This window comes from Physella acuta, unplaced genomic scaffold, assembly GCF_028476545.2.
Source record: "Physella acuta isolate Inbredline_101_S28 unplaced genomic scaffold, ASM2847654v3 ptg000681l, whole genome shotgun sequence".
NCBI classification, from domain to species: Eukaryota; Metazoa; Mollusca; class Gastropoda; family Physidae; genus Physella; species Physella acuta.
Window position 1 is genome coordinate 569,963 of NW_026732200.1, and position 25,474 is coordinate 595,436.

At 36.4% G+C, this 25,474-nt stretch overlaps 1 protein-coding gene across 1 annotated transcript; it reads left to right on the plus strand.

Moving 5' to 3' along the window:
- Positions 1 to 2,687: 2,687 nt before the first annotated feature.
- On the plus strand, positions 2,688 to 8,655 carry LOC131949259 (uncharacterized). Its single transcript, XM_059311073.1, has 5 exons — positions 2,688 to 2,925; positions 4,662 to 4,934; positions 5,939 to 6,271; positions 7,453 to 7,608; positions 8,486 to 8,655. Exons 1-5 carry the CDS (start codon positions 2,688 to 2,690, stop codon positions 8,539 to 8,541), a joined length of 1,056 nt encoding a protein of 351 aa, XP_059167056.1. The 3' UTR covers positions 8,542 to 8,655.
- The last annotated feature ends 16,819 nt before the right edge of the window (positions 8,656 to 25,474 follow it).

Here is a 25,474-nt window from a genome sequence, read left to right on the forward strand (position 1 = left end):
TTAGACTGGTTGATATACGCCCAAATCCCTTTCAATAACTTTACACTGGATTACAACACGTCCTTACTAAAGCATGCCGTGGGTTTCTCCTTTCTATTCAAAGACCACATGTCTTACTTGGGCGTGTCCGTCGTGACGTCCTCTGGGCGTGTTTTAGCGTCACAAAACGTCACTACACGCGATGCCGCTAATCTGGAGATAGAACAGAGCTATTCGGATATTGGCAAGCCCTTGTTTATATCAGTACAAGGGGATGGCTGTATACGATCTTCTTACAAGTGTAGCGGATTTGGTAATTTTTTCTTTCACTTTGATTACTTTCTTTGTATTAGACTTTGGTTATAAATACATCGAGCAGAATTAAAGAACAGTGGTGTTCAAATTTAAGTAGGGATGAGTTACGCGAGGGGAGGGGGGGGGGGGGGGCATGGAAAAAGGTGTGAGTTAGTATTTACTTTTTTTCGTTTAAAAATTTAAAAAATGGTTTCTAGAATTACAAACAGTGGGCGGGGGTGGGGTGTAACCTGTTCTAACTATCACGTGATATAAGGAACACGAGATCCTGTGTAACTACGCGAGACGATGGCATACATATTTTTATGGGGATAGGAGGGGGGAGGGGGGATGGACAAAATATGGTTAAAGTCGACTAACATTACAAGACACAATTTACGTTCAACCCTATTATTATTAAAATCAAGGGCGTAGCGAGGGGGGGTGCGGACCGCACCGGGTGACACCATTTAGGGGGGTGACACCAAGGCAAAAAAATAGCAAAATATATAGAGAAAAATGATAATTCCACTTAATAGAGTGATTAATTAGAGTGTTAAATAGCCTTTTAAGAGGTGGGGGTGCAAATCGAAAGTTTGAGGGGGGGGGGGGGGTGCAAATCGAAGGTTTGAGGGGGGTGCAAATCAAAAGTTTGAGGGGGGTGCAAATCGAAGGTTTGAGGGGGGTGCAAATCAAAAGTTTGAGGGGGGTGCAAATCGAAGGTTTGAAGGGTTGAAGGGGGGGGTGCAAATCGAAAGTTTGAGGGGGGTGTAAATTCGAAAATTGAAAGTTTGTCCCCGGGAAGGGTCGTTGCGCCTCTGGGGGTGACACCATTAAGTGCCGCACCGGGTGACACCCGACCTCGCTACGCCACTGATTAAAATTATTATTAGTTAAATTAAATTAACTTTGCTATCATCCATTCTAAATGTTTCACTTAAACTACTGATAGTGTTCCCATGTGTAGCCAATCCTCTAGCACGTTACCTATCTATAAACTATCTTTAGCACACGTATGTTTAAGGATTAGATAGCGGACGTGATACATCTGATACCCCCAGAATTTCGTACTCGCCTTAGACAAACACACGGATATTCTTTAGAGGGAAACTTAACCAGGTACAAATCAAAGAAACACAAAAGTAACTTGTATTGAATAACAGGTATTCAGCACGGAAAAAACCTCATAGTGTACAAAACCAAACTAAATATTGATTCGTTTGGTTGAAGTGTTGATGTTATTTTAATGTAGTTAATTACATTAATCTAAAGTAAGTCTGAAGTTCGAATCCGGTTTCAAGTCTAAAGAATGTCACTGAGTCCACACAGTACCTTATATACGGTAGGAAAAAAAAAGTTGCTGGGCACTGACCAGATCATCCCTTCCTAGAGGTGTAGCGACCCTTCCCGGCGCCCGGGGACAAACTTTTCGATTTGCACTACCCCATCAAGATTTCGATTTGCACCCCCCCCCCCCCGCCTCAAACTTTGGATTTGTGGCCCCCTCAACCTTTCAATTTATTTTTCCAACCCATTTTGACGCCCCCTAAGGTCGGCGCCCAGGGACATATGTTCCCCCCCCCCTCGCTACGCTACTGATCACTTCATATGCCGAGGTCTCTGAAACAGATGAATTCTACTTCATCTGTCCATTTGTCTTGAGCACGAACGGTAAAAGATGATGATGAAACTAAAAGTTGAATTTTTAAAAATTAACAAGCAAAAACTTTGACGTACCAACCCTTAAAAATACAACTTAATATAAAAATGTGCAACCGATTAAACTTAGTTTTAGATTTAAATTCACATGTTGAAATGCTAATATCCTTGATTAACGACTAATGTAAAATGTATTTTTCTTGTCAACTAGCAAATAGCCTACCAGTATGTGAAGAACCAACGCTAATTGTGGATAACGGCCAATTTGTATTATGTTTACAATGTCTGGCGAAGGAAGAATTTGAGTTTAATCCGACATCTAATGACAGTAATATTATATTCCAGGTAATACTAGCCTCACATACAAAATGACACAGATAATTACATAGATAGTTGAGATTTATTTCTTTTGGTGTCCACCAAAATCGTTATAGATTTAATTATGTAGCAAGTGTATCTATTACTGCGAGTATTCTATTTTATTACACAGCATTGTATGTATATTTTAATTAGATACTAAATTAATCCACATTGCTACATGTGAAGCATTAAGTCAAATACCAACCTGGTGGGCTGCTAGCCCCAACACCAACCTGGTAGGTTGCTAGCCCAAACACCAACCTGGTAGGTTGCTAGCCCAAACACCAAAATGGGTTGCTAACCCCAACACCAAAATGGGTTGCTAGCCCCAACACCAACCTGGTGGGCTGCTAGCCGAACCCTCCACCTTTTTATTCTTGACTGAGGACCGGACAATGGCGGAGAGTTGCATTATATTTATGTCTTTCCCTCACTCACTTCAATATGTGTTACAGCCATTGCAGGCGCGGCCAGTGCTCAGTAAAGGCATGTACAACTATAACTTGACCTGGCTGGTGTTAGGACCTGAATTACGTATTGCAAGGTGGTCCCAGCTACAGCTGTCGATCAACATTGGGGTCGCGGCGCTATCCCGGCTGGACTGTGTGGAGATATCAACCCTCAGGTTTACAAGTAATGTTCATGTTGTTTTGTTAACTCTCAAATACACAAGTAATGTTCATGTCGTTTTGTTAACTCTCAAATACACAAGTAATGTTCATGTCGTTTTGTTAACTCTCAAATACACAAGTAATGTTCATGTCGTTTTGTTAGCTTTCAAATACACAACTAATGTTCATGTCGTTTCAGTAGCGTAGCGAGGGGGGGGGGGGCGGGCATATGTCCCCGGGCGCCGACCTTAGGGGGCGCCAAAATGGGTTGGAAAAATAAATTGAAAGGTTGAGGGGGGTGCAAATCGAAAGTTAAAGTTTGAGGGGAGGGGGGGGGGGGAGGGGTGCAAATCGAAATCTCGAGGGGGGGGTGGTGCAAATCGAAAAGTTTGTCCCCGGGCGCCGGGAAGGGTCGCTACGCCTCTGTGTCGTTTTGTTAACTCTCAAATACACAAGTAATCTTCATGCCTTTTTTTTACTCTCATGTTTACAACCCATGTTTGTGTCGCTTTGTCAGCCATCTGATTATACTATAGTACTTAAATATTGTGCAAGCCATTATAACATTATGTAGCCTTCTCATTAAATGATTTATTCGTGTAATTATCTCATACTTTAGATACTAAAGTATTAGTCATATTTTAGTTTTTGCCGGTTTAACTTTAAAATATTTTAGGTTTAAATGACTGTCCAGATTTAAAAACAGGCTATATGTCGAAGGATACACATAACGTAAACATAATATTTGTTTCATGGGTATTGTTATATTTTTTTAATGATTAATACCCCTGAGTTATGAATCCTAGAACTTATTTAATATTGAATGAATACAATTCTAAAAATAAAAATAAACTATGAAAATTATATCTTTTTGGATTACTATTGAAGTTATGTGGATAATACATCGATATGCATTGAAAACTAATAGCATCAAATAATCAAACCAAACTAACCTATTTATTTTTACATAATGCATAAGCTTTCGACCATTTTGATTATTCTTAATAAAATCTTTAGCTCATCAAAGATTTAAGGGGGAAGGCTCCGGTAAAAAAAACTTTTTTAATACTCGTTAGAAAACAGTTATTTCTTTACAGCTTTATTAAGATACATCAGCATATGCATTTCCACTAAAAAAAAATTTGAAAAAATCTTGGTAACTATGACAACGGCGGCCATCTTGAAAAATTAACCCCTTCGTAGGTTTTCCACCATTCACAAAATATTACATTTTAAGCCCAATAAACAATTAATTCATAATCTTCTTCCATATTTTGAGGTAATCAGCTAAAAATTTTAAGTGCATATCTTCAAACTAATTTTTTATGAATTTTCAAAATTTGTGTCTGTTCAAAACACTAGTTTTAATGCCCCAAAATTCCCCAAAGTTAAGTGTTTTGAACGGACACAAATTTTGAAAATTCATAAAAAATTAGTTTGAAGATATGCACTTAAAATTTTTAGCTGATTGCCCCAAAATATGGAAGAAGATTATGAATTGATTGTTTATTGGGCTTAAAATGTAATATTTTATGAATGGTGGAAAACCTACGAAGGGGTTAATTTTTCAAGATGGCCGCCATTGTCATAGTTACCAAGATTTTTCCACCAATTTTTTTTAGTGGAAATGCATATGCGTATGTATCTTAATAAAGCTGTAAAGAAATAACTGTTTTCTAACGAGTATTAAAAAAGTTTTTTTTTACCGGAGCCTTCCCCCTTAAAAACAAGATTATTATTTTTTTATCCCTGTCATAGGTTTACCAAACACAGTAGGGTTTACAGTTAATGATACGCGTTCAAAAGTCGCTGAACTGGGAGCAAATGTCTTACTTCTCTGTGAAGTAGACCCACCTGCTAAAGCCTTGATCAATGGCAGCGGTCTTGGACAGGTGAAAGAAATCCAATCTAACACGTCAGTCTTGGAGCTGGTTCTAGAAGATCTACAATGTGAAGACTCGGGACGATATTTTTGTATGGAAGACAAAGACAAGACGAAGGCTTATAATTCAGTAGATGTCAATATTGGGTGTAAGATAACGACTTAATTAAGTTATCATTACAAAAAAAATTAAATTTTAAATGTATCATTATCCGAAGTAGTCAATCTGCTAGTGCTATTTTTAAATGCTTTTACGTAACTCACTGTATATATATATATATATCTGTGAGCGCTTTTGTGGTCAAATCTTCCAACTCAGTTGTAAACAATGTAGCGTTGTTTATGTTTTGTAAAATTTGCAAACACGTTCATTTACGGCTACAGCCTAGGTTTTAAATAGAGTATTAATTATTAATGTAAAGATTGGCATAGTTTATAATGGCAGCGTAATGACAGGATTAATGACTAGAGTTAGCTTAAATCAGCCAGGTGTTAGAGGTTAGCTGGTGTTATGCACCTGCACGCCACCGCGGACGTTAAGCTCTAAAGCAACTGTAGCTAGCTAATACAATCTTATGCTAATTTTAGAGATCGACGCTTTTAATATCATGTCAAAACAAAGAAATGTAAAGTAATGCAGTTCCATTTTGAAACTTATGGTCCGCGGGTTAGGGGAAGTAGAGTTTCCCTGTTACTGTGACCTCGGCATGTGAAGGGATAGTGTGGTCAGCACTATGCCCAGCCGCCTTTACTTTCCCTAACATAAGTCAGGTACCCATCAGAGCTGGGTTGACTCAATGACTTACCACGGTTCTAATCGGGGACCCGAACTCAAAACTGTTGAGATGGCAGTCAAACGGGCATCAATCGACCACGCAAATAAAGAAAGAACTTATTACTATAGAGTTTTGTGGTTCCATCACAAAAGATCTCATGACAAAATATCTCAAGGAAAAATAATATCAGGGCAATGTGCGATCATATTTTTTATCCGCGATTACTTTTTTTCCTAATATATTTTGTCGTGAGATCTTTTGTCCGTGAGATCATATACCCTTGAGTAAAATTGTGTTTGAAATATTTTGTTTGGGATCATTTATCTTGAGATAATTTGTCCTGTCACCGTTATTACAGTTGTGTTATCCTCCATCAGGTGTCCTGAAAGTCAGACACCCATCACCAGATATCCCCACCATCTACACCACACGTGACCAAAACACAGTTTTCACCCTCGAGGTCTACGGATATCCCGAGCCGAACAAATTTGGTCTAAAAATAGAATCGGGGAATTCCTTCACTGACGTCGACAAAAGCACCTACAGTATCTCCTACCTGAGCCTGGTGCCACCATTTGGTGTGGTCACCGTGACCTTGTATGATAAGATGACCAAGGCCGTTACGACCTACTTGTTGACCATGGAGAACACAGAAGGGAAGTTGGATGTGAAGTTTGAAGTCATTAATCAAGATGTGGAGAACACGACTGGTAAAGATTATTTTTTGATAGGTTACTGTGTTCGGTGTCTGGTTGTGGGTAAAGCTAGAAAGATTCCATCCTTTTCCGGAGATTCAATATCTGTAAAGCTAAGTAGATAACTTCTTCTCTGACAACAGTACATCAAAATTTCGGTTAAAATTTGAAAAAGATTTTAAATTGGTCATTACAATTAATATAAAGATAACTTTATTAGGTGACACATGGGAGATAACAAGGAAATAGCGTTCACTCGGTCAGGTGAGCTGGTGTTTATGTTAAATTTTGTTTATGAACTCTAAAGCCGAATCAGCCGTCCATTCAACGTTATCGTATGTCTTACCCAGCCGGTTGATTAAAATAGTGTTGCCAATAAAATGATGGGATAACAGTCCATGTTCCTGACTACTCTGTTAAAACAAACGAGCCGACCCGCGGCGTATCATACGCCGCTAATTAGTTGTTTTATTTTCTACTTTTCAGTAATTCAAAATTTGTGAAATCGACAGTACCAATGCTGCCACTGAAAATATTTGGTTTAAAACACTATCAGTAGGTCGTTAAGGACGATACTACCCCCACACTACTTTCCCCCAACCCATACCCTACCCCCCCCCGTGAAAGCAGCCTCCTCTTAGTTACCTCCCCTAAGTTTCAAATTAAATTTTATCTGCACCTAATATCCGTCACTAAACCCGGCTCTACGATTGTAAACATTTAACGTGAACCACAGCTCACCAGACAATGTAGGGGTGGGGTGGCAGGGAGCGCGCTTACAGCTTGGTGTTTTCTAGAGTCTCCAAGAAGAGAATTATATATATATATAGATGTGTTTAAAATGTCAACTCGACATGGTATTGACTAGAATAGATAGTGTATTACTGGCATGTACAGACAGGGGTTACCTATACATGGCCTCCTGTAGTTAGAGGATTGGTGGTCTGACATGTGTGACGGGAAAGGGTGTGTGGAGAGAGGGTGTGTGTGGAGGGATAGGGGGTTAGTAAATGTGTAAATATTATACACTACTTTTTAAATTAAAAAAAGGAATGTTTTCGTATTGTTACGATGTTCTAAATGAACCAATTTCACAATTATATACATTATTTGGTAATTAAAAAAAAATAAATAATAGTATTTTTTATTGATTGTTCAGAAAAAATGTAAACTGATAGTTTGTGTTGTTCTACCAGATATGTCAACGTTTTGGATCAAGTTTGGTGTAGGTATCGGCTGTTCAGTGCTGGGTATTGCCATGGTCATTGGTCTGGTTGTGTTATACGTTAGGTGGTACAAGCGTAGGTCAAGACAGAGTGATGGCAAGACGTCCAGTGTGTTGAACACTACAGGTAACAATAGTTGGTTGGTTGCTTAGTTACTCGTATCACTGGATAGAAATGTGAATTTCTTTCACATGCACTCACATACGCACCCACAATACAAGTTGTTGGTGTGTGGGGTGGGAGGGGATGGGGGTAGGACCCTTTAATAACCAATGCATGTTTAATATACTAAATAGTATGTGAGAATATGATTAATTCTCAAACTTAAAGTGAACCCCGTAATTAATTTAGGGCACTAAAGATTAGTATGAGTGAGACGCCATATTAAAAAAAAAACACACCTATTACCAGCTACTTCCAACACATGCTGGTACCAGGGGCGGAACTACAGTGCCGCCAGACCCCGCAATGCAGGGGGGGGGGCACGCCGTTTGGGGGCCCATATCCGACCATACTCAATTTTTTTAAGTTACAATTTTTTAAGCATTTTAGACTTAATGGTTGTATTGTAAAAAGAATACTGTAGAATACTGTATATATATATATATATATATATATATATATATATATATATATATATATATATATATATATATATATATATATATATATATATATATATATATATATATATGGGAGGGGGTAAAAAATTCTTTTTGCGGGGTGGCCCATTTTTTCTAGTTCCGCCACTTGCTGGTACTACCTACATGTGTATGTATGGTATAGCTGTTAAATATTACATAAACATAATATAATTTTAATACTTAATTTTGTCAATGGTTAATTCTTTATGTGATGTAATTGCAAAGAATATAAAAATTTAAGGGAGATAGACAGTAAATCATAAAAATGATATATTATAAGTAAAAATACTTTTTTCTCATAATAATTATTGCTGAAATTATTTTAAATCCTCTTTTGGTTGTCTCCCATTTTTGTTTAGCGGGAGACTATGGAGAACGAAGAACGATAAGAAGCGCCTCATTTTCAACAAACTGATTCCTGCAATATTGTTGAGTTACCTACCTTGAAATGTTAGAAAACGTATTAAGGCCACTTAGCCTCGCCTATCGTTGAAGAATATTACAAATTTATTCGCTCTGCATGGTAGTAAAATGCATCATGTATTATTTGTCTTCATGTTTGTAAGTTTGATTAAGTTTCATCAAATAAAATATATCATCTTCATACTTAGGCTATTCGATTTTCTGTCTTAAATACAGAGATGTGCATTGAATTTAAAATGAATATTTACACATTTTGCCATGAGTTGTTTTTTTTTAAATTAGTAATTTAAATACGATCAAAATTTGTTTTTTTACTTTTACGTTATTGAGATTGTTGTTAGATTTTTGTGAGATATCTACTTTCTATTGTATACTTAAAAATGTATAGTTAAAACATGGCCACCTCTATGTATGTTGCAGTTTTTGTCCGTGAAATTCGGCCTACTTTAGCTTTCATTTACAAACATCATTTGTGCCATTTACATACTATTTTAAGGCACATACGCTAGGGTTAACAGGTGGAATCCTATAACATGTTAAAGGGTGTATGCAGCTTGTGTAGAAATGTGCGTTTCAGCTACAGCCACGGCGTAATTGATATAAATCAGGGACAGCAAAGCAGTGGCGGACCTAGAAAAAAAGGGCCACTACGCGAAAAAAAATTCTGCCCCCCTCTCTCTCTCTAATATATATATATATATATATATATATATATATATATATATATATATATATATATATATATATATATATATATATATATATATATATATATATATATATATATAAACACAGAATACAAACATAGAGTAGCCATTTCTGGCCTAATCGTGTTTTGAAAAAAAAATGTCTTTTTTAAAAATTAAACCAAATTACAATAACATGTGATGTGTGTGAGAGTATTTGTCTATTTTGAAAATCTTTGTTTCATTTTACCTGAGCCGGTCAAAAGAATACAAAATGTGAAAGCTTGTATGTGTAATGGTTTCTCGTATTATGTTTATTTTTTTGTTTTATTTTTATGTATATTATTAATTTTAAATAGATTTTCTATTTTTTTACGCAAAAGCATGTGGTAGCTACTGTATAACATCACTACTGTAGAATACAAAATGTGAAAGCTTGTATGTGTAATGGTTTCTCGTGTTATGTTTATTTTTTTTGTTTTATTTTTATGTATATTATTAATTTTAAATAGATTTTCTATTTTTTTACGCAAAATCACGTGGTAGCTACTGTATAACATCACTACTGTAGAATACAAAATGTGAAAGCTTGTATGTGTAATGGTTTCTCGTGTTATGTTTATTTTTTTTGTTTTATTTTTATGTATATTATTAATTTTAAATAGATTTTCTATTTTTTTACGCAAAATCACGTGGTAGCTACTGTATAACATCACTACTGTAGAATACAAAATGTGGAAGCTTGTATGTGTAATGGTTTCTCGTGTTATGTTTATTTTTTTTGTTTTATTTTTATGTATATTATTAATTTTAAATAGATTTTCTATTTTTTTACGCAAAATCATGTGGTAGCTACTGTATAACATCACTACTGTAGAATACAAAATGTGAAAGCTTGTATGTGTAATGGTTTCTCGTGTTATGTTTATTTTTTTTGTTTTATTTTTATGTATATTATTAATTTTAAATAGATCTTCTATTTTTTTACGCAAAAGCATTTGGTAGCTACTGTATAACATCACTACTGTAGAATACAATATGTGAAAGCTTGTATGTGTAATGGTTTCTCGTGTTATGTTTATTTTTTTGTTTTATTTTTATGTTTATTATTAATTGTAAATAGATTTTCTATTTTTTTACGCAAAAGCATTTGGTAGCTACTGTATAACATCACTACTGTAGAATACAAAATGTGAAAGCTTGTATGTGTAATGGTTTCTCGTGTTATGTTTATTTTTTTGTTTTATTTTTATGTATATTATTAATTTTAAATAGATTTTCTTTTTATACTATTTCATTCTTTAGTGTGTATTTAAACAAATAGTTAAGAGAAGTAATAGCTTTTTAATTAATTTGTTTAGTACAAATCTATTAAAAGGAGCTTATGAGTACCCCTATTTAACTATTTAAAAAAGGGAAATAAGTTACGGAAATGTTTTGAACGTTTGCCCATCTTTCACACTACAGCTGATGCATATATTATTTTACGCAAAAGCATGTGGTAGCTACCTGTATAACATCACTACTGTAGAATACAAAATGTGAAAGCTTGTATGTGTAATGGTTTCTCGTGTTATGTTTATTTTTTTTTGTTTTATTTTTATGTATATTATTAATTTTAAATAGATTTTCCTTTTTTACTATTTCATTCTTTAGTGTGTATTTAAACACATAGTTAAGAGAAGTAATAGCTTTTTAATTAATTTGTTTAGTACAAATCTATTAAAAGGTGCTTATGAGTACCCCTATTTAACTATTTAAAAAAGGGAAATAAGTCATGGAAGTGTTTTGAACGTTTGCCTATCTTTCACACTACAGCTCATGCATATATTTTTTTTACGCAAAAGCATGTAGTAGATCTGTTTATTTACACTAAAAAAGTGGGGGGGGGTCTGGCTTTTTGTGACGATGTGTGACAGAGGGGAGGGTGAGTGAAGGTAAAAATCGTCCAAAAAAGCGTGACGTCATTATTTATTAACAATAAAAAATTGATTATGGTCGGCTGCGGGCCCTATATGGCGTGCCCCACCCCCCCCCCCCCCCCGCATTTCGGGGTTTGGTGGCAATGTCGTTCCGCCCCTGTAGCAAAGTTGACGAAATGTTGTCACCTAAACTCTAACTAAACAGCAATATTAACAATTTTAAAATATATTTTTTTTTAAAGTGACTGTCTTTGCAGTTTACTTTTGGAGATGTAGTCCTACAAACCAAATCAGACAATTTAATTAAATAATCCTACCTTTCTGCCAAGCAGCATAATTCTATCCCCATTTCGTATACCTAGTGTACAGAGTGTTGTGTTGTTACTATTGCTGTCTTCAGCTTTGTTTAGGACTCTCCCTGGGTTTGAAATAACTTCAATTTCTTAATAATTATTTTTAATCAATTATAATTATTTTTACATAAATTATACACTATCAACAAGGTGCATTGTTTGCCTAATTGTTATACTTGGGAAATAAAATTATAACGTTTGTAATAAAGATATAATATGCTTTAATTTTATTTGATTATTAATTCTATCTAAACTAATGACATTACAACCGCGATGAATTAACTTTTGACAAGCTGGTTCTAGGTTCGTCTCCTTGTATAGGGCCTACTTAGATAAGGGCCTACTAAGATAAGAGGACCGACTGTTAAAAATTTAATCCATCATCTTTTCAAGATGCATCTAGTGAATTGGTATCTATTTTGTCCTAATATTAGTATACAAATTCAATATGTTCAAGCAAAAACATACAAAGATGATGCAAATATATGGGCCTATTGGTGACTCAATGACCATCAAGTTTTTGGTATACTGACCATCCATTTAAAGCCAGTCTCCTTCAGACATCCCATGAAGCCACTATTTTGTCTGTAATTATAAAATATATTCTTCTTTATTGAGACGATCAGGATCGTTCGAGTTGTCTTCCTCTTGTTACTTCTATAATCTGGTAGATACATATCTACGTTCTCTTCACGTCTAATTTCTACACAAATCTGGTAGGTTTACGTTCTCTTCACGTCTAATTTCTACACAAATCTAGTAGGTTTACGTTCTCTCTCTTCACATCTAATTTCTCAGCGCATCTAATTTCTACACAAATCTGGTAGGTTTACGTTCTCTCTCTTCACAACTAATTTCTCAGCGCATCTAATTTCTACACAAATCTAGTAGGTTTACGTTCTCTTCACATCTAATTTCTACACAAATCTGGTAGGTTTACGTTCTCTCTCTTCACATCTAATTTCTCAGCGCATCTAATTTCCACACAAATCTGGTTGGTTTACGTTCTCTTCACATCTAATTTCTACACAAATCTAGTAGGTTTACGTTCTCTCTCTTCACATCTAATTTCTCAGCGCATCTAATTTCCACACAAATCTGGTTGGTTTACGTTCTCTTCACATCTAATTTCTACACAAATCTGGTAGGTTTACGTTCTCAGCGCATCTAATTTCCAAACACATCTGGTAGGTTTACGTTCTCTCTCTTCGCATCTAATTTCTACACAAATCTGGTAGGTTTACGTTCTCTGCATATCTAATTTCTACACACATCTGGTAAGTCTACTTTATCAACGCATCTAATGTCTACACTTATACAACTTATCAGTGCTGTGAGAGTTAGCAAAATTGTGTATTATATCAGCCAAGTTCATAAAACAATAAGCAATTTTGTTGATCAGTCATGTCCATCTTCCCTTTTCAGCACATCCAGTCCCTGAAATGCGACACCAAACGAATGCCTAGACTAACTTTTAATATTTGATTTGATGATATCAAAATAGCCCGACTGTCGCTACTGCTTGCGTCATCGATCTTATTTTGAAAAAGTCACGTTGGTATTTTTTTTTACACTTTTTAATTTCCAACACGAAAATTCGATTTTCTTTTTCTCCATTAATAGCTTACGGAGTAAATGTATATTGATTGTTTTAGGAGAGGAGAATTGCATCTTCTTAGGGATATTGCAAACATTTACAAACAATAAATGTACCGAAGGAACGGTCTTAAAATTTTACAAATAAGTTAAGCATTTAAATTTAGAGAATAAACCAATAATATAAAATGTGTCGTAAGCTGTTAAGGCGTATCTCTGAAAATAAAAATCCGCTAAAATACATCGTCTTCTTGGCTATTTTCAGAGGATAATAACAATAAAACTGACAGTTAAAACAGCCATTAACTTAGTCGATGGTGAAACACAGCCGTTTCACGAACAAAAAATTGGCGATGAACCGATAGGTGGTTTTAGCTTCTGATGATGTTGCGATAAAATATATTTGTAATTTTAAAAAAATGTGTTTTTTAATTCTGAAAAAAAAAACTTAAATTAAATGAAAACTGAACATTATGTGAAATGGCTTCTTTTAATTCTTTATCTTCAAAAGGTTATCGTAAAAAATAAAAGTAAAAAAAACCTTATAGACAATTATTTCTTTAAAAAAAACAAATTCATCATCAAAAGAAATAATTTGAGATACTCTTAAAGCAAAACCGAAAACACATTTGCATTTCGTTATGATCTCATAACCAATAATTAAATTTCTAATCGTTAGAATTGTGTTCAATGTGACCGCCGTCTAGCGAAACACTTAAACGAAAATAATACTTCTTCAATAGAACAACACAATGGATATATTCTCGTTTCAAAGAACTAGCTAGTAGTTAATGAGAAAAATAAAAAACGGTAGGTCTCTTAACAAATCAAGCTATACATATATATATATATATATATATATATATATATATATATATATATATATATATATATATATATATATATATAATATTCTTTAAAAATATATTTGTTATTTTTGAAGACAACGCTCAGTGACCTAAACAATTTTCCGTAGTCAGAGAATCCAAAAGTTTGTTACCTTTGCTGCGGCCCTTATAGAATTAAGACCTCTACATGGAGTGGTTAAAGAAGGGTGCTGGTGACAACGGCAGCGATGTGTTGGGCCGTGACACCAGAGTCATCTATATACTACTAAAACTCAACTTTGTTTACATGTTTGAATATTTATTTGTTTGCCTGATCGACTATTGTGATATGTTCGACTCTATCTGGAAAGCTGTAAAATAGTATGCAGGTAGAGAATAATTTTTTAATGCAGACAGACTGTTGATCACAAATTTATTTAAAGACGTTAATTAATTTATTGATTTATTCATAGTTAAATTAACCGTATTTTTTTAAAAATGTTAATACTTTGAATAAACTTTGTGGGGATAGTGACGTCCCTTGATGTGTTTACTTTTTGGTTCAATAAAAATGGCGGACTCATCATAGACTTTGTGGCCCATTCAAAAGTTTAACGCGTTACAAAGCTAATTTTCTGCCGGCTATAACTTAAACAATACGTCCGTTTGCTGTATTTATTACGTTCCAACACTTATATCAATTTTCAACTGTCTTTTTCATTTAGTTTTACGATAAATTTCTCTAGATCTAAAGATCAGCTGTCGAATGGAAGTTATGAATCTAGCCTAGATCTAGCCTAGATCTAGATTCTAGGTCACTACTAGACTCAGTGTAAATTCTAGATCTAGACTTAATGTAAATTCTACATCTAGAATCTATTTCAGGCCTTAATACATCTAGAATCTATTTCAGGCCTTAATTATTTTATATAAATCTTTGTTTGGCTAATTTAAGATTAAATTTAATTTGAAAGTTACTACTACTAGATCTATGCGCGGAGACTCAAAAGTATAGCGGGGGGAGGTGGAGGGGGGGCGGGGGGACATATGTTGGGGCGCCAAAATGGTTTGGAAAAATAAATTGAAAGGTTGAGGGGGGTGCAAATCGAAAGTTTGAGGGGGGGGGGTTGAAAATCGAAATCTTGGGGGGGGGGGGGTTAAAATCGAAAAGTTTGTCCCCGGGCGTCGGGAAGGGTCGCTATGCCTCTGAGTGACAGACGTGATGTTTTTTTATGGATGACCCCCGAAACCCACAGTTATCCAACGGATGACGGGTATTCTAGTGTTCTCTAAAATGATGCCGAGATACTCGCTGATAGAGGACATGCTCTATTACTTACATTTGGTGCTGATGAGCCTTCTGTGTGTGTTTGGAATTCTGGGAAATTGCATGACCTTGCTGGGCATGGCGACTCGAAAAATCAAAGACTCCACAAATGTTATTATTGCGTCTCTTTCTGTGACGTATCTGTTGTTTTCCATCACGGGATTTCTGAACAATATTTTACTTTTTTGTTCTCAACATTGCTATGCCTCGAACTATAATATTAGAATCGAGTACCTCAACGTGGTAATTTTTCTAAATCGATACGCGATTCTCGCGAGTTTTCATCAAGTGGCATTGATCGCTTTTGAAAGATTTGCATTTCTCTGTTTGCCTTTTAGTTTTTCAAGACTACTTTCTCCCGACTGTATGACCATTCTAATAGTTTTGACACAGATCTATGTAACAATTGCAAGTTTATTTGAAAACAGGTTCACAAATTATTACTTAAGCAAAGTTATTTTAAACTTGGAAGAGGATTATGCTATAAAAGATTTAAATACAGTCTCCAGCTACTTTGATTTCAATAGATTTATTGCCTTTTCATCTTTCCCTTTTGCTGTTTTCGTTGTTTGCACTATAATGATCATGCTAAAATTATTTTTATCTCCAAGAAAAATCAACAAATTCAAATCTCCGAATTTAGTCCGGAATAAAATCAAAGATTTAAAAGTGATTCGGTTGCTGGTTACAGTTTGCGTGTTGTATGTTGTGATACTGGTTCCATCAAAGCTCTTACAGGAGTTTTACCTCCTAAACAAGACATTGAATCACATCGATATCATGTTGTGTATGGCAACGTCCATACTTTTTCAGCTAAGTTGCTCGGTTAATTTTGTTATTTACTTTACAATGAAATCTAAGGTCTCAATACAGTTTAGAATCTGTTGATTTTTCAACCGAGGAAATAACATCTTACATTATTGAATCGTTTTCTGGAGTTTTTTTTCTGTTTCTACACTTTTCGATTTTTATGTTGCTATTCTAAAGAATGCCATGGAAATGTATGATGATTACTCAAGTGAATCAACACAGTTATAGAACATTACCCTAATCATCAAGCTTTTCATGAAATTTAAATAAACATATTCTCAACCATGCAGAATGAAAACTACATATTGCTTTCATATCCCCGAACAATTGTTATTGAATTTAAGTACATGACAGAAGAGTAGGTCTATTACTATTGTGAACCTTATCAGTTATTAAAAGCCGATGATGAAAACTCTAATACTAAAGCGAACCTGACTATGTGATGCGGTGAATTACAAATCTGAGGCAAAAAAATAAGAAAAAAAAAAGAAAAAAAAGAGAATTTTAAAATGTTTTTTTAAAGTGAATTATTTGAAGGGGAAGACAACGCCACGCTTTCCCCCGGCTCACTCCTACTATAATAATGGGAAAGCTTCAAATGTCACTAATTTTATTAAACGTCTTAACGAGATGTGCTACTGTTGTTATTTGTTCTGTTACAACATATTTCTGTCGTCATTTGTGTGTGTTCTTATTGTCTTTGGTCTTTTTTGTCTTGGGATCAAAGTATTTGGGGCGCTGGTTAGGCCACACTACCGCTCTGTCTCCCTAGGCTTGTTGTCTGAAAGAATTGAGTGTACGTTAATCATATTGCGTACGTAATAATAAGGCAGATCACCCGTCTAGGTGATATTTAACGCTCCTGTAAGCAACATGACGCCTACATTTGTTTTAAAAACCACCCTACAATATTGATACAATGCCTACGACATTCAATGCTTAAATTGAACCCCGGGCAGTATGCGGCGCCCGTATGGTAGTGTAACCAGGGACTCCCGATTAGCGTACACTCAGGGTTTTCATACAGAACGTCTTGGGTCGTGCTGGGCAAACCTATGCCCAGACAAAAATGATCCAAGAAATATAGCTCAGACATTGTTTACATTTAGCTAACTCAGTTTTAGAAAACATTGTCATACGTCTAAGAATATAAGATTGGTAACGCATTGATGAAACCCTCTTAAATTATTTCTTCAGACTTTCTTCCGAGACAGCGGCAACGCACGGGGACGGGCACGTTAGTTTTTAATAAAAAAAACATTGCTTTAGTTTACTTTTAAGCGCAAGATTTTCTGTTAATAATGTTTAATCTGACTTACGACATTGATTTAACTTATAAATCTAAACTACGTTTTGATGTGAGGAAAATGTATTATTAATTTGCGTTATTCTGCACTTTCTTGTTACAACACAGGATACATAATAAAACTACGTACGTTTGCATTTCATGGGTCGGGGGAACAGGTGATTTTGTTGGGGTAAAAGGTGATTTGGTGTATGGGTCGTTGCTCAAACAGATGGTTGCAGTCAGTTAAGTGCGCTCATCCAACGGATGACATGTACCGATTGGTAAAACTAATTTTACTGTAGGCATACTTGCTGTGATTTGGTTGAAATACAACGAGTGCTAGTTTGTTCATGTTTAGTAATATTACAATCAAAGGTAATTACAGATCACATGAAAGTAAATCTGTACAGCTGAACGATACGTTATAGTATAAGTAAAGTTCCTTTTCGAAAATGACAGTGCATGTTGCTAGTGAAGTAGAGCGCTGTACAGTAGTAGGCCTAAGTCGTGATGTTGTTTTATTTTTATTTTATTACAAAGTGAAATTCATTTTTCTTTTTACTAGCGTTTGACATAGAATTTATTTCACTTTTAAGCACAGTAATTACTAATTAGTGATGTAAGTTTTTGTTTTGCTGAAAGATGAATGTTTTTTTTCTGTAGAATAATTGTGTGCAGTGTTGATTTTTAACGTATCCAGCTTTTAGTTAATCTTATGAGATGTTTTTTTTTTAAAATCGTTTACTGTGTTAAGTATGGTAAAAAATACATTGAATAAGATTAAATACATTTGAAAATAAATTTATTTTTACAAGCTATTATTTAGTTTACAACGTCTGTTTGTTTATTTGTTTATTTTTCTTTTTCTGTGTGCAATATTTTTTGTTTCTAAATAGACATTAGGCAAGTCATTAAATTTAATTTAAAATTACTATAATCAAATCAGAAAAACAAGAGATTGAATAATATTGATCGCTTGATCGGCAAACATACGACTGTGACCTATTTGTCACGGCTGGATTATTTTTTTGCCTGAGCGCCGAACACGAAATACGTTGGAGCAGAAAACTGTTTCCCAGAGAACACAAGCTACTGTTTTGATTTTAATGCAACTATTTTTAGTCGTCCTGTAAATTTCATTTTTAAAGAATTACTAAAACGTAGAAAATAAAACAAATATGCTAATACAAAATAGATTTATAATGACAAGCTTTTAAATGAAACCAGGATAACATAAGAAATAACCTTGTTTTTATATTTTTAATTAATAAAAACCTTGGTCGATAAAATATGTTAGAGATCTCATGAGCAACCAAAGCTTTTATTAAAAAATGCAATTTTTTTATTTTCTTATTCTTTGTGCATTTTAAAGCCTTTTATTATAAAGTTGTTTTTTTATATATTTGTTTCATTTATTTGGATACGATTTCTTTTACATTTCAGTATTTTGTTTTTTACTGTTAAAAGAAAATAAACAACATCAGCAACAAAAAATGTCGATGGTAAACTCTAGCAGTGTATGTTTTGATGCCACAACAGGAAGTGGAGTTGAAACACTACATGCTACGTCAAACTCCAGCACATACCTGAATGAGCTGCTTGTACGCAGGGTATTGTACTACGCCGTGTTAACCTTCTACTACACAATCACCGCTCTTGGAGCATTCGGGAACTTCCTCTCAATTTTAATCGTTTATAGGAATGGTCTGAAAACAACAACCAACATGTTTCTCTTCTCCCTCTCCATCTCAGACTTGATATTTACACTCTCTAGCTTCCTTGAACACGCCAGTGGGGCCTACTTATCAAGCTGTTATATTGTTTCTATTGATCACAAAAGGTTTGAGATCTGTGAAGTTTTCGCTCATATCACGTGGTTATCATTAACATTCAGCTATCACCTGATCGCGTTAATATCAATAGAAAGACTTTTAGCTGTCTTTTTGCCTTTATATCTTCACAAACTTAACACACTTTGTCTAATGAGATGCATCATTGTAATACTAGCTATGTACATTATTATTATCAATTCATTTGATAATAAATATATTGCATATTACCTGAACAAAATTCTGACACACAACGATATGTCTATGAATGGCGTTGCCAGCGCTATGACGCTACGAGTGGTATTCGAGATGTATAGGCTCACATTATTGTCCGTGGTCCCTTTGACCATTGTTATCCTCTGTACGTCACTGACTATACTAAAACTATCACTTTCCTCCAGAAAACGAAAACAAATTAGTAGCAACAACAGTGATTCCAGGACGGTTAAAGAGTTAAAGGTGATCAAAATGTTGGTCACCATTTGTGTGACTTTTATTGTACTGGTGATACCTGTCACGGCTATTCTGCTTTATTTTAACATCACCTTCCGAGTAACTCCTGCATTGGAGCTCGCATGTTTAACCCTGCACCAAATGATGGCATCGGTGAATTTCATCATCTATGTTAAAATGAGTTCGAAATTTTCTAAAGCTTTTCAATGCTCTATACTGTGCTTTGAGATGTAAAAACCTTATGAATTGTTGGTGTTTTTTCTGCTACAAGTGCTCGAAAGATACATTTCTCATTGGCATACGTTTTAGAGCACTTAACCGCCAAAAGTATCAAGTTGGAATTTCAGTCTGAAGAACATCACTGAGTCCACCCAAGTTTGATAAGTACCGGACTGACATTGGGAAAAGTAAAGGCGGTTGTACTTTATTATAGCCACACCATCCGTTCATACAACAAGGTAAAAAATCAAATGAACTCACTTCGTTTACTTTTTGAATCCTTTTATGAATGTAACTTTTTAAGAAAATGTTGTCATACAGTTAAGTAACGACACATAGTAAAGCCAGGCAAGGGCTAAGTTCTCAAAGAGAGAAAAAAATGTGAGAATGGTAAGAAATGGTAATTATTCAATCTCCAATTTGTGAATAGAGATAACAACGTTGAAAATTGTGACATCAATTATAAAGGGATTCAATGTTCTAGTGATATGAAGTGTAGCAGTCTAATAAATTATACACATTTTAGTTTTTTTAATTTAAATTAATTTTATTGTTCTGTCGATACCAAAGCAAAATTTAATAATACAACAGAGAAACAATCTAAGATCTAATAGTTTAGGTAGAGTTTATTTCCTATGAAAACACAATAAACCAGGAGTGATCTCCCCTAAACTTTCTCGAATATTCCTATATGGTGCCCTGTCAAAACGGCCCGGGACAAATCGGCCCCGTCAAAACGGCCCCGTTAATACGACCCCGTCAAATCGACTCCCGACAAACCGACCCCGTCAAAATAGCCCCGTCAAAAGGGCCCCGACTTATTGGCTCCCGTCAAATGGGCTCCCGTCATATTGACTTGCGACATATAGGCTCCCGACAAATGGGCTCCCGACATTTAGGCTCCCGACAAATGGACTCCCGACATATTAACCCCTGACAAATAGGCTCAGGACATATTGGCTCCCGACAAAGCGGCTCCCGACATATTGGCTCCCGACATAAGGGCTCAAGACAAATGGGCTCCCGGCAAATGGGCTCACGACATTTTGGCTACCGACAAATGGGCTCCCGACATATTGGCTTTAGACAAATTGACTCCCGACATATTGGCTCCAGAAAAATGAATGATATGACTACTATTGGCATAAAAGTAACCATTGTGTCCTACCTCCAATACCACCATAACCTCTTTTTAATGCCCGAATGAAATTATTTTTTCATGAACCAACATTAATTCACAAACAAATCGAGCCCTTAACAGCTAAATTCCACCAATTCTAAAGTTTTGATAATGTTTAATTTACAACAGAAAAGATCTGTTGCTTAAAAGCGAGCACAGAAGTGTAAATGTATGATATACATGATGTTAACATGATAACAGCATTTTGTTTTGATAAGCTACAAGCACATTGGCGTAGCGAGGTCGGGTGTCACCCGGTGCGGCACTTAATGGTGTCACCCCCCCCAGAGGCGTTGCGACCCTTCCCGGGGACAAACTTTCAAGTTTTCTATTTGCACCCCCCCCCCCCAAACTTTCGATTTGCACCCCCACCCCCTCAACTTTTTCTCTATATATTTTGCTATTTTTTGCCTTTGTGTCACCCCCTAAATGGTGTCACCCGGTGCGATCCGCACCCCTGCCCCTCCCCTCGCTACGCCCCTGTACAAGCATATTGCAGTTAGGAAGGTACAGCGTGGACCCTTCTCCCCACACAATGAGTTGGAACAGCCTATAACCGACTCAATTATGGATGTCATCGTGCGGCGTCAATTCGGCCAATGACGAAACGGCCCCGTCAAAACGACCCCGACAAAACGACCCCGTCTAAACGACCCCGTCAAATCGGCCCCGTCAAAAGGGCCAGCGACATATGGACCCCGTCATATAGGCTCCCGACAAATAGGCTCCCGTCATTTAGGCTACCGACAAATAGGCTCCCGTTATATAGGCTCCCGACAAAAGGGCTCCAGTCAATAAGGCTCCTGACAAATAGGCTCCCGTCATTTTGGCTCCCGACATATAGTCTCCCGTCATTTAGTTTTTTCCACAAAACGGCCCCCGTCATTACGACTCCCGACAAATAGGCTCCCGCCATTTAGTTTCTCCACAAAACGGCCCCCGTCATTACGACTCCCGACAAATAGGCTAGCGTCATTTTGGCTCCCGACAAAAAGGCTCCTGTCAATTTGGCTCCAGACAAAAGGACCACTGACACAGTGGCGTAGCTACCGTAAAGCTAGCGTAAGCAAGGCATGGGGGCCCAAGGCACATCGGGGCCCTTTTCCCTCATAAAAATTTAAAACTTTTACAATGGAATTTTAATATTTGTTACAATAATTTTAAAAAAGAAAAAGGTTAAAAGTTCCAAAAAGCCCCCCCCCCCCACCGTTTCGGCAGTGGCATTCAGTGTTTGTGGGTCAAACAGAGCCCATTCGTTATAATAACACTACAGGCGATATACTTTGTCGTGCAAGACATTGAGAGAATCAGCCTATAAACTTTTTAGCAGTAGTAAGCAAGCATAATAATATAGTATAAATATAAAATCAGGACATATAAAATACAAAATGTTGCCTTCAGAATATTTATATATTAAAAAATATCCATCGTAAGTAGAAGTTGATCTCTTCGTTTAACTCCTCTGTAGCCTAACGCAGAGGCGTAGCGAAGGCGAAGCGGGGGGTGCGGACCGCAACGGGTGACACCATTTAGGGGGGGGGGGTGACACCAAAGGCAAAAAATTGTAAAATTTATAGAATGAAATGCCATTTTCCAGATCCATTAGTTAAAGTTAAATAGTCTTCTAAGTACAAATCGAAAATTATATCAAGAGGGGGGGGGGGGGGGGGGGTGTGACACCACGACGTAAACGTAAACTATAAAGAAAACAATGCTACATCCAACTGTATTATAAACAGACTGTAGATAAACATCGTTACTATTAAGTCAGCAGTGATTAAAGCTTAAACACGTACGTGTACCAGTATGTGGCATATATATAAATTTTAGGCCTATGTAGGCCGACACACACACACACACACACACGCACACACACACACACACATATATATATATATATATATATATATATATATATATATATATATATATATATATATATATATATATATATATATATATATATATATATATATATATATATATATATATATATATATATATATATATATATATATATATGCTTTGTTTCCTGGGAGGGGGTGACAATACGAAGTGCCGCACAGGGTGAGACCCGACCTAGCGACGCCACTAGCCTAACGGCTGACGAAGGGGCCCACTGATAATTTTTGCATAAGGGCCCAAAAATCCTAGCTACGCCACTGCACTGACAATACCGTTTCTGTAGAGACTAATTCTCCCGGCAAAGCGGTCTCATTGAATATGACATCTGCCAGTGGGACCCCTTCATCAATATTCTTTAGAGTTAGCTTATCCAACACTCTTATGTAATACAACGTATGCATCTTTTGTTCGGCAGGCCTTATTTTTATATTAGTTTATGTATTATAAAATATAGTATGTTTTAATTTAAGGGTCATCTATCTATGACATCCATAATTGAGTCGGTTATAGGCTGTTCCAACTCATTGTGTGGGGAGAAGGGTCCACGCTGTACCTTCCTAACTGCAATATGCTTGTACAGGGGCGTAGCGAGGGGGGGGGGGCGGGGGTGCGGACCACACCGGGTGACACCATTTAGGAGGGTGACACCAAGGCAAAAAATAGCAAAATATATAGAGAAAAAGTTGAGGGGGGGTGCAAATCGAAAGTTTGGGGGGTGGGGGTGCAAATCGAAAACTTAAAAGTTTGTCCCTGGGAAGGGTCGCAACGCCCCGGGGGGGGGGGGGTGATACCATTAAGTGCCGCACCGGGTGACACCCGACCTCGCTACGCCACTGTGCTTGTAGGTTATCAAAACAAAATGCTATTATCATGTAAACATCATGTATATCATACATTTACACTTCAGTGCTCGCTTTTAAGCAACAGATCTTTTCTGTTGTAAATTAAACATTATCAAAACTTTAGAATTGGTGGAATTTAGCTGTTAAGGGCTCGATTTGTTTGTGAATTAATGTTGGTTCATGAAAAAATAATTTCATTCGGGCATTAAAAAGAGGTTATGGTGGTATTGAAGGTAGGACACAATGGTTACTTTTATGCCAATAGTGGTCATATCATTCATTTTTCTGGAGCCAATATGTCGGGAGTCATTTTGTCAAAAGCCAATATGTCGGGAGCCCAATTGCCGGGAGCCAATATGTCGGGAGCCCAATTGCCGGGAGCCAATATGTCGGGAGCCCATTTGTCGGTAGCCAAAATGTCGTGAGCCCATTTGCCGGGAGCCCATTTGTCTTGAGCCCTTATGTCGGGAGCCAATATGTCGGGAGCCGCTTTGTCGGGAGCCAATATGTCCTGAGCCTATTTGTCAGGGGTTAATATGTCGGGAGTCCATTTGTCGGGAGCCTAAATATCGGGAGCCCATTTGTCGGGAGCCTATATGTCGCAAGTCAATATGACGGGAGCCCATTTGACGGGAGCCAATAAGTCGGGGCCCTTTTGACGGGGCTATTTTGACGGGGTCGGTTTGTCGGGAGTCGATTTGACGGGGTCGTATTAACGGGGCCGTTTTGACGGGGCCGATTTGTCCCGGGCCGTTTTGACAGGGCACCGGATGTCATAGATAGATGACCCTTAAATTAAAACATACTATATTTTATAATAGATAAACTAATATAAAAATAAGGCCTGCCGAACAAGAGATGCATACGTTGTATTACATAAGAGTGTTGGATAAGCTAACTCTAAAGAATATTGATGAAGGGGTCCCACTGGCAGGTGTCATATTCAATGAGACCGCTTTGCCGGGAGACTTAGTCTCTACAGAAACGGTATTGTCAGTGCAGTGGCGTAGCTAGGATTTTTGGGCCCCTATACAAAAATTATCAGTGGGCCCCTTCGTCAGCCGTTAGGCCAGTGGCGTCGCTAGGTCGGGTCTCACCCGGTGCGGCACTTCGTATTGTCACCCCCTCCCAGGAAACAAAGCATATATATATATATATATATATATATATATATATATATATATATATATATATATATATATATATATATATATATATATATATATTAATCACTGCTGACTTAATAGTAACGATGTTTATCTGCAGTCTGTTTATAATACAGTTGGATGTAGCATTGTTTTCTTTATAGTTTACGTTTACGTCGTGGTGTCACACCCCCCCCCCTCTTGATATAATTTTCGATTTGTACTTAGAAGACTATTTAACTTTAACTAATGGATCTGGAAAATGGCATTTCATTCTATAAATTTTACAATTTTTTGCCTTTGGTGTCACCCCCCCCCCCTAAATGGTGTCACCCGTTGCGGTCCGCACCCCCCGCCTCGCCTTCGCTACGCCTCTGCGTTAGGCTACAGAGGAGTTAAACGAAGGGATCAACTTCTACTTACGATGGATATTTTTTAATATATAAATATTCTGAAGGCAACATTTTGTATTTTATATGTCCTGATTTTGTATTTATACTGTATTATTATGCTTGCCTACTACTGCTAAAAAGTTTATTTATA

Bases quoted from the DNA above. Each gene is read 5' to 3' on its own strand.
- LOC131949259 (XM_059311073.1), top strand. From the start codon at position 2,688: ATGGCGGAGAGTTGCATTATATTTATGTCTTTCCCTCACTCACTTCAA. The intron at 2,926-4,661 runs GTAATGTTCATG...TCCCTGTCATAG, and splicing joins ATCAACCCTCAGGTTTACAA to GTTTACCAAACACAGTAGGG. The intron at 7,609-8,485 runs GTAACAATAGTT...ATTTTTGTTTAG, and splicing joins CAGTGTGTTGAACACTACAG to CGGGAGACTATGGAGAACGA.